The sequence below is a fragment of the Phyllostomus hastatus genome, unplaced genomic scaffold (assembly GCF_019186645.2).
Source record: "Phyllostomus hastatus isolate PE091 unplaced genomic scaffold, TTU_PhHast_1.1 phas_contig_402, whole genome shotgun sequence".
Lineage (NCBI taxonomy): Eukaryota > Metazoa > Chordata > Mammalia > Chiroptera > Phyllostomidae > Phyllostomus > Phyllostomus hastatus.
This window is the reverse complement of record NW_025333873.1, coordinates 3,308,129-3,318,297: the sequence shown is the minus strand read 5'-3', so window position 1 is coordinate 3,318,297 and position 10,169 is coordinate 3,308,129. Positions and strand designations below refer to the sequence as shown.

Sequence of the window (10,169 nt, the reverse complement as noted above, 5' to 3'; positions counted from 1 at the left end):
CAGGCCTTGTCGGCCTCCTGCCTTTTCAGACACATGGCATTCACTCTTCTTGGCCACTCTATGTCCTTTGACTCTCCCCCGCCCCTTGTCGGGTTCTGGCCCTGCTGTAGGTACCCAGTGAGTCTGCTCAGCAGGGCGCAGATGCGAATTTTGCAGTGTGAAGCTTTATTGGATACATGGAAGGCTGAGCGGGGCCTCGAGTGCCCTTGTTCCTCTTCAGCCAGGGGAGAGCAGACTCCACAAGGGACTTCCTGGGTTAAGCGCTCGAGAACACACCTGACCTCCAGCCAGCCAGCCCTTCAGGGTGTGCCGGGGACTTCCTGAGATCTGGGGCCTGGTGGGAACTGCTGTGTTTGGAGGAGGTGCTCCAGGGATCCTCCGTGGCTCTGGAACTGGGGTGGTGACTTTTGTAGAACAGGCTTTGGAGAGGCAGGCGTCTTTGGAACTGAGGAAAACTTGGGCTTCAGGGAGACAGTGTCCTGTTTTGGTGCCTGAGGTGGAGGTCCTGGACATTGAGTAGACTTTGGCCCTTGAAAGCCTGCAGACCTGAGGCTCCCGGTCTGGGAGGATTTGCCTGGGGCTGAATCTGCCTCGGCCTGAGCTGCTGAGGCTGGGGCTGGAACTGCTGGGGCCTGCGAAGCCTCGGTTTGATACCCACGGGCCTGAGGGGCCTTGCCTTGAAGTCCTACTTCCTCTGGTCTTCTTTCTGGCAAGAGATGCAGAGCCCTGGCCTGGCCACGGGGCAGGCGGAGGCCAAACCCGATGCCTATGCGGAGTGGTCTGGATTCCTGGCCCTGTGCACAGGGCAGTAGTTGGGGAAAGGCAAGCAGCCGGGGTCCAGTCCTGTTTTTGGGCATGGGGCAAGAGGGACCACGGGGCCGGAGACACACCAGGCATATGGGATACTCCACGACTGGAGCCGGGCCGGTTCTGCCTAGCCACAGGCGCTGCAAAAGCAGTAACCGAAGGTCGTGCGCAATACGGTGGTGCCCCAGGTGAACCACCAGGGCCTGGGCCAGGGCTCCTGGGTGCCTGAACTCTGCAGCGTCCCTCTCGCTTGCCACGCATCCCTCCACCACCCCAGGGGACCTGGTGTCGTGGTACTGATGCCAGTGCCATGCCTGTCTATTAGAATGGATCCCCGGAGAAGGCAGGCTGGGCCTCGGGGAAGTGAGAGTGGAGCTGGGTAGGTCTCCGGGGTTGGGACCAGACTGGCAGTGTGGGGGAGAGGAGTTCTGTGGCTGAGGGGGGCTGGAGGAGCGCGTAGGGGGAGGAGAAGGGTGTAGCTGGTGGGAGGGAGCGGAGGAATGTGAAAGGGAGACAGACGGGTAATTCTGATGAAAGAAAGCGGGGGATCTTGGGAAGGAGGACGCGTAGGGATGTAGTACAAAGTCCGAATTTGAGTCAGAAGAATAGAAATCGGAGCCAGGAGAGTGGGACTGTGGAGGAGGGGAGCAAGGTGGGAGGGAGGGAGAGAGTGATTTTTGAGGAGGCAGAGGCTGGAGGTTATGGGGAGGGCAGTCCACGAGTTGTGAGGGGCTCTGAGGGGGAACCCCAGAGGGTGCTGTGTTCTGTAGCAGCACTTGGTCCTTGTTTTGAGGCAACATGGCCTTGAATCCGGAAAGGACTGGGGCGTCAAGACCAGAGATTAGAGACCTGGCAGAATCAGGACCAGTGTCTCTGGTTGCAGCCTAGGAGACCCCCAGCCCAGTGGCACCAGGCTCTCTGGGTGTTCGGGCAGGAGCTTGGATCTAAACTTGGCTTCTCCCTCCTTTGCAGTCAGCCATGGATGAGGGATGTGGAGGGTTGGAGAACCACAGCTGCCTCTCGGGAGCTTCGGGGCAGCAGCAATGATCTGAATGGGCCAGGGAGGAAGACACAGCCCATAGGACCTGTAGAGAAAGAAACAGAGCCCCAGATATTGGGAGAATCGGTCCATTTCTGGCTCTGCCTCAGGTGCCATTTCCAGGCTGGTTCACTAGGGCCGTAAACCTGTGTCACCTTTGGGGTCGAAAGAGCTGGCAAAGTGCTCCAGGGAAGGTCGGAGCTGAAGAGGAGAGAAATAGGGGGGTGGGGTGTGGAGTGGAAGAAGGAGGTGTGGGGTATGGGGGCTGGGATGAGACTGGGAATCGAGGGTAGCTGCTATGGTAAGCTCTTACCCACGAGGGCCCCTCTGGGCTGTGTTTCACAAGGCACCTCGGCAATGAGGGGACCTGGGAGAAAGAGCATCGGTCACCAAAGAGTGGGTCCACCCCTCTCCGCCCCCAGCATCCTTTATCCTAAACTCACCGAGGCCCAGATTTCTGTCTGAGCCTTGTCTTCGGTTCTCCTTCGGCCAGATGGAGGTCTTCCGTTCCAGGCTTTTGTTCTCCTAAACCCGAATCGGGGATTCTGTAAGCATCCTGGTTTCCTGCCACTCTCGTCCCCGTGACCCCTTACTGCCACTAATGCTAATGTCCTCTGGCTCAGCCTGGCCCTGGCCGATATGGCTTATCACACCCAGCAGCAGCAGGGGCGGTGGGCCTAGCTGGTGAAAGCCTCTGAGAGACTGGGACTTTGTTTAAGGGGTGGCATTGCCACCCCTCTTGGGAGCTAAGAGCCCCGATTCCTGGGGGCAGTTCTCCATGACGTCCAGGGACTGTGTCACAAAGGTCAGGTGCTGACATCATAGACTCTCCACCTCAAGGCTCTGGGAGCTTCTTTCAGAGACCATCCAATTGCCAGCCCTTGACAAAACTGAAGCAAACGAAACTCTCCGGGCACTCAGTCCCCTCTCCCCCAGGTGGAAGTCCCCACCTCCGCTCTCCACCCAGATGCCACTCCCTCCACTCCAGGTGCCCCTGAGCCCCGCAGCCTATTTGGGCTGGACCCTCCCTTCAATTTCCCATTTTCCCTTGCTCCCCAAGCCCCCTTAGGATGTACTTACATACTTTAATAACTATTAACCGCTTTTTTGAGATATAATTCACATACCACACAATCCACCCATTTAAAGTGTGTGATTCACTGTTTCCTAGTGTACTCACAGGGCTGCAAAGCCATCAGCACAATCTAATTTTCGAACACTTTTGGATCCCCTCCCAAAAGAAATCCCATCCCCATGAGCAGCCACTCCTCATTCCTCTCCCCGAAGTCCCTGGAAACTATAAATCTACTTTGTGTTTCCACGAATTTGCATATTCTAGGCATTTCATGTCAGTGGAGTCACACAATGTGTGGCCTTTCGTGTCTGGCATCTTTCGACTCACAGGTTTTGAAGGTTCATTCATGTTGGAGCATGCATGTAGCAGGACTTTATTCCTTTGTATTGCCAAATAATATTCCTTTACATGCATATACCGTATTTTGTTTTCTCACTCATCCACTGGTGGACATTTTGCTGTCTTTACTTTTTTGGCGATTATGAACAAGGCTGCTTGGAACACTGGCATATGTTTTCATTTATCTTGAGTAGAAGATACCTAGGAGCGGAATTATTGAGTCACGTGGTGAGTGTATGTTTTACATTTTGAGGAACTGTCAAACTTTCTTCCAATTAGCTGTACTACTTTTCAATCTCACTAGCAAGGAGTAATGGTTCTGACTTTTCCTGTCCTCACTGACAAATGTTATTGTCTATCTTTTTTTTTTTTAAGATTTGACTTATTTATCTTTAGAGAGGGGAAGGGAGGGAGAAAGAGAGGGAAAGAAACATCCATGTGGGAGAGAAAGGTCCATTGGCTGCCTGTTGTATGCACCCAACCAGGGACGGAACCCATGACCCAGGATGGTGCCCTAACCAGGAATCCAACTGGCGACACTGTGCTTTGTGGAACAATGTCCAACCACCTGAGCCACACTGGTCAGGGCTATTGTCTTTCTGACTTTAGCAATCCTAGTGGATATAAAGTAGTATGATATTGTGGTTTTGATTTACATTTTCCTAATGACTAGTGATGTTGAGCATCTTTTCATGAGCTTATTCACTTGTTTTCTTATCTGGAGAAATGTCTATTCAAATCTTTAGCCCATCCTTTAATCAGATTTTTGTATTATTGTTGAATCGTCAGAGTTCTTATATATTCTGGACATAAGTCCCTTTTTAGACATATGATTTGCAAATATTTTCTTCTATTCTCTGGGTTATCTTTTTACTTTCTTGATAGTCTTCTTTGATGCACAAAAGTTTTTAAATTTGATGAAGTCTAATTATGTATTTTTTTCTTTTCTTGCTTGCTTTTGCTGTCTTATCTAAAAAATGATTGCCTGACCCAAGGTCACAAAGATTTGCTGTGAAATTTTCTTTTCAGAGTTTTTAGTTTTAGCTCTTACACTTAGGTCTGTGATTTATTTTGAGTTAATTTTTTTAAAAAATATATTTGTTTATTTTTAGAGAGGGGGAAGGGAGGGAGAAAGAGAGGGAGAGAAACATCAATGTATGGTTGCCCCTCCAGCGCTCCCTACTGGGGACCTGGCTGTCTCACAACCCAGGCATGTGCTCTGACTGGGGTTGAACTGGTGACCCTTTGGTTCGCCACAGGCTGGCACTCAGTCTACTGAGCCACACCAGCCAGAGCCACTTTGAGTTACTTTTTATATATGGTGTGAGGTAGACACTTGGCATCCAACTTGAAGCAGTGACATTGTAACACAGTAGTTTGTGTTTGCTAGTTGTTCCCATTGTAGACTTTATCTACCACACACTACCCACCCCGACTGCTCCACACCTGAGCAAGAACACCGTGTTTTGTTCTTTCAAATGCGATGCAGCGTGTCTTCTCCAGAAATCTGCAGATGTGGGTTGAGAGGATGAACAAATGGGCAAATGGACAGTTAACAAAGCACTTTTTCTCTCTCTTCTTCATTTGGGCTGTACATTATAATATGGTAGGAAGGGGCTGCCGGCAGAGCTACCGGAGTATTCTTGGAGAAATCACGATTATAAGATAGGAGTCAGACAACTGCAGATAGGTCAATATTCAAAAACAAGGAAAAAAGATACATTCTAGAATCTCAAACCAGCCAGTGTGTGGTTGCTTGCCAGGACAATTTGGAACTGGGTTACTGAACAAAACGGATGTCAGCTCAGGAGGGAAATACACGGATGACCTCAGTGGGTACCGGTGAGTTCGAGTAAAACAGCTTTTGGAGAACATGCAGACATCTGGAAGAGGCACATCATGGTCCCTGTTCCCCACGGGGGCCATGTTGCGAGACCCCCAGTGGATGCTTGAAGTGGAACCATACACACGAATGTGGAGAATCGGAACCCTAGTGCGCTGTTTGTGGGAATGTAAAATGGTGCAGACACTGTGGAGGACAGCATGGCAGTTCCTCGAAAAATTAAAAATAGAATTACTGTATGACTCAGCAATTTCACTTCTGGGTATACTCACTTCTGGGATATACAGAAGAATCAAAAGGACAGTCTCAAAGAGATATTTGTACATGCATGTTTGTAACAGCATTATTCAAAATAGCCAAAAGGTAGAAACAAACCCAATGTCCATGAGATGAATGGATGAGCCAAATGCGATGTAGACACACAATGGAGTATTATTCAGCCTTAAAAAGGAAGAAGATTCCGATACGTGCTGCAACATGTATGCACCTTGCAGACACGCTGAGTGAAATAAGCCAGTCACAAAAGGACAAATACTGTGTGATTCTGCTCATATGAGGTACTTAAGGGTAGTCAGATTCAGAGAGAGACAGAGAGTTCAGTGCTGGTGGCCCGGTGCTAGGGGTAGGGGAATGTGGAGTTATTATATTTAACGAGTATAGAGTTTCAGTTTTGCAAGATGATGAAATTGCTGTGGAGGGGTGGCAGCAATGTTTTCACAACGATGTGAAGGTACTTCATGCCAGTGGAGTTTCTGTACACTTTAAAATGGTTCAAATGGTACATTTTATGTTATGTGTTTTAGCACAATTTTTAAATAAATAACTTTTAAAAGATGCAAAAGATTAAACTCAAAGGCTAGTCTTTGAAAAGATTGATAAATTAAGCATAGTTCTGGCAACACTGATGGAGAACAAAAAGAGAGTCTGGTGCAAATGAAATACAGAACAAAAAAAGAGAGTCTATCTAGAGGCATAAGGGAGATGAGAAAATAGTAACAGTGGGTTCCCATCTGGGGCTGGCAGTGGTGGAGCTCACAGGGGGTTCTATCTCATCGGAGGCACTGGGAGAGGTGCGGGTGACTGCTCCAGAAGGGGAGGGGGAAGGCTTCTGTTCTTGTCCCCTATCGCTACCAGATGGAGTAGACAAATTTATAGAAAAATAGAAAACACCCAAGATTTATAGGAAGAAATAAGGAACTTGAATTAACCAATAAGAAACGAAAGAAATCGAGATAGAAGTTACAATTTCTTCTTCTATCCATCAGAGAAAAAACTCAGGGCCAGTGGTTTCCCAAGTATATTCCACCAAACTTTCAAGAAGGATTAGCTCCTGTCTTGTGTAAAAAGCTGTCTGAAGAAGTAGAAAGAGTGAGAGCTACCCAGCTTGTTGGATGAGGTTGGTGTAAGTTTGACTCCAAAACCAAATAGTGATAGTTATAGAAAGTTAGAATCTCATTTCACTTATGAAATAGTTGCAAAAATCCTAAATAACATATGAACTAAATGAATAGGACAGTGTGTTTTAAAAATGAATCATATGCAGATGGGATTTATCACAGGAACTTCAAGAAGACTGTTCATCAGAAAATCTAAGGGCATAATTTAGCATATTATTTGGCTGAGAGAAAAATCATGATTATTTCAATCAACGCAGGAGAACATTTGATACAGCTCTACACATATTTATGATTGAAAAAAAAACACACACCAAATACCTCTTAGCAAATGAGGAATAGAAGTATACTGCCTTAACTTGGTAAAGGTCATATGTAAAAAACCTGCAGCAGCCCTGGCTGGTGTGGCTCAGTGGATTGAGTGCTGGCCTGAAAACCAAAGGGTTGCTGGTTCGATTCCTAGTCAGGGCACATGCCAAGGTTTTGGGCCAGGTCCCCAGTAGGGGGCGCTTGAAAGGCAACCACACATTGATGCCTCTCTCCCTCTTGTCTTCCTCCCTTTCCCTCTCTAACAATAAATAAAATCTTAAAAAGAAAAACCTGCAGCAAATAGTATGCTTAATGGAGAAGATATAGATACATTAAGATTAGAAGAAAAGGGTGCCCACGATCACAATTTCTGGTTAACACAGTATTGGAAGCCCTTGTCAATGCTCTAAGGAAAGAAAAGGGAATTATAAAGATTGGAAAGGAAGAGATAAAATTGTCTTTATTATATCTACTTAGAAAAACCAACAGAACCAACAGAGTTGATTTAGAGACTCATGAAGTTCAACAAGGTTGTTGGTTTCAAGACAAGCTTTTAAAAATTTATTAGCATTTTTATAGCCATAATCAACTAGGTAACGTAAGAATAAAAGCATTTGCAAGAGCAACAAAAACGATGAGCTATTTAGTACAATAAAACTATAAACAATTTCACTGAAGCAGGAATACACAGATGTTTGTGGTGTAAACTATAAAACTAGTAAAAGCTATAGAAGATGATTGGAATAAAGCAAGAGACATTCCATGTTTTTAGAAAAATTGACTTAAAAGTATGAAGATGGTGAATTTCCCAAATTAATCCATTGATTCAGTGAAATCCCAGTCAAAATGTTAGTTGAATTTTCAGGGACTCAATAAACTTTCTCTAAAATGTATTTGGAAAAATAAAGGTCCAGAAATAACAAAGCCAACCTTGAAAAATAAGAGGAAAGAGGGGAGCTTTATTCTACCAAATATTAAAACATGCTACAAAGTCATCATAATAAAATCAGCATGATGTTGGCTCAAATACAGACAAAAAGATCAGTGGAACAAAATAAAGAGCTCAGTTTCTGAGCTCTTTACAAACTTTGTTTACAAACATATACGAAAACTTAATCTACGGTAAGGTGGGAGCTGAGGCCTAGCAGGGAGAGAGTGGGCCGGTTAGGGGATGATGTCGGGAAAACAGTCTCCCTACATGGCGATGATAAAACTGGCTCCCTATATGGAGAAAAGTGAAACTGAATCTCCACCAAGCACCACACACCAAGGGTGCTTGAACTCATCAGTAATCAGATAAGGGCAAATTACAATAACTGTAAAACCAGGACTCTGGTTAACGCCAGGCGTTGGTGGTGAGGCTGTGGGGCCCCGCGCGGTGCTGTCGGGCAGGCAGGCCTGCAGCCCTTCTGGAAGGCCCCCCAGCTGGACTCAGTCAGTTAGTCCGGCATTCTGCTCCCGGACATACATATTTTTAAACCTTACCTGGATTCAGTGGTATTCGTGACAGCACTGTTCGGGGCGATGAGGAGCTGGAGGCAATCTGGGGGTTCATCCCTGGGGGTGTGGGTGCTCAAAATGTGATGGGTGCACACCGTGGCGTCCTCTGCGGCAGGTGGAAGCAAGGGACTTAAAACAGAGGCTTGAATGGAAGAAGTAACAACGAAGTATATAGTACAATACTGAATGCATAAGTAGTATTGTGTTATATATTATAATATAAATGTATGATCGTTTACTGAATTTAAAATTCATTCATACAACAATGCACATGGTTTAATAAAACCTACCACATACTGCTTACCGAATAACCACCAAAGTTAAACAGCAATAAACATGTCTTATCTCAAGCCCTGGCAGGGTAGCGTAGCTCAGTTGGTTGGAACATTGTTCCAATACACCAAGGTCGCAGGTTCCATCCCCAGTCAGGGCACGTGCAAGAATTAACCACTGAATGCATGAATGAGTAAAACAACAAATCAATCACTTCCTCTCTCTCATCAATAACTTTTTTTAAGATTTTATTTATTTTATTTTTAGAGAGGGAAGGGAGGGAGAAAGAGAGAGAGAGAAACATCAATGTGCGGTTGCTGGGGGCCATGGTCTGCAACCCAGGCATGTGCCCTGACTGGGAATCGAACCTGTAACACTTTGGTTCGCAGCCCGCGCTCAATCCACTGAGCTACGCCAGCCAGGGCATCAATAACTTTTAAAAAAGCAAAAATAAGCCCTGGCTGGCGTAGCTCAGTGGATTGAGCGCGGGCTGCGAACCAAAATATCGCAGGTTTGATTCCCAGTCAGGGCACATGCCTGGATTGCAGGCCACACCCCCAGCAACCGCACATTAATGTTTCTTTCTCTCTCTTTCCCTCTCTCTCTCTCTCTCTCTCTCTTTCTCCCTCCCTTCCCTCTCTAAAAATAAAAAAATAAAATATATTAAAAAAAGCAAAAATAAAAAAAACCCAAAACGTTTATCTCACATGACTTCTGTGGGTCAGGAATTCTATGGGTTAAAGCAGCTTAGGTGGGCGACGCTGGCTCAGGGGCTGTCCTGGGTCGCACTCAAACTTCCAGCCAGGGCTGCAGTCATGAGAAGGCCGGACTGGGGCCGGGGATCTGTTTTCAAGGAGATGCACTCACCCTGTGTGAGTTGGTGAGAGGCCTCGGTTCCTCACCACGCGCGCCCCTCCTCAGGGCTCTCTCGTGACCCAGCAGCTGGCTCCTCCCAGAGTAAGTGACAGGAGGAACCTGAGTGATTCGGCAGTGAGCAAGGGGCTATGCTGCCTTTCCTAATCTAGTTTGAGAACCGAGTCCACTTTGACCGTGTTCTATTTGTTAGAAGCAAATCACTAAGCCTAGCTCATACAGGAAGGGAGTCAGGCTTCGCCTTTTGAAGAGGGGGATATCAAAGAAGTTGTGTACCTATTTTCAAGCCGCCACACATGCAAACAAAATATACATCCAACGGTTTGAGATGGCTGCCTTTGATAGGGAAGAATGACGAGAACGGGGTCGAGGAAACAGAAGGAAGGGAGGTGGGGGGAGACTGACCATCGGCCTGTGTGTGCCGAACACTCTGAGTGCCGCGCGTTGAGGAGTGTGTGTACTTCCCTGCATCTGGAGGGAAGCTTGGTGTGCATCTTTTTGGTATGTTCACATACGTGCATACACTTACAGCTTTGGTTTTCTGTGGGCTTTTGAGTGTGTATGTCCCGTATGTGTTTCATCCTGGCTGGGTCTTCTTATACACACTGACTGATTCACAACCAGGTTTTTTCACTTAACGGTGCCTCTCGGGGAGGTTTTCCATGTCATTATGTAGAGATCTGTCTTGTTCTGTCCATTACCTCACATCTCTTCCTT

At 46.8% G+C, this 10,169-nt stretch overlaps 1 protein-coding gene across 1 annotated transcript; it reads right to left on the bottom strand.

The window, feature by feature from the left end:
* Positions 1–299: 299 nt before the first annotated feature.
* On the bottom strand, positions 300–1,607 carry PRR30 (proline rich 30). The gene has a single exon (XM_045844328.1). The coding sequence runs from the start codon at positions 1,605–1,607 to the stop codon at positions 300–302; it is 1,308 nt and encodes a 435-aa protein (XP_045700284.1).
* Between the last annotated feature and the right edge of the window lie 8,562 nt (positions 1,608–10,169).

What these genes read in the sequence shown, in the direction of transcription:
- PRR30 (XM_045844328.1), bottom strand. Translation starts at nt 1,607, where the DNA reads ATGTTGCCTCAAAACAAGGACCAAGTGCTGCTACAGAACACAGCACCC.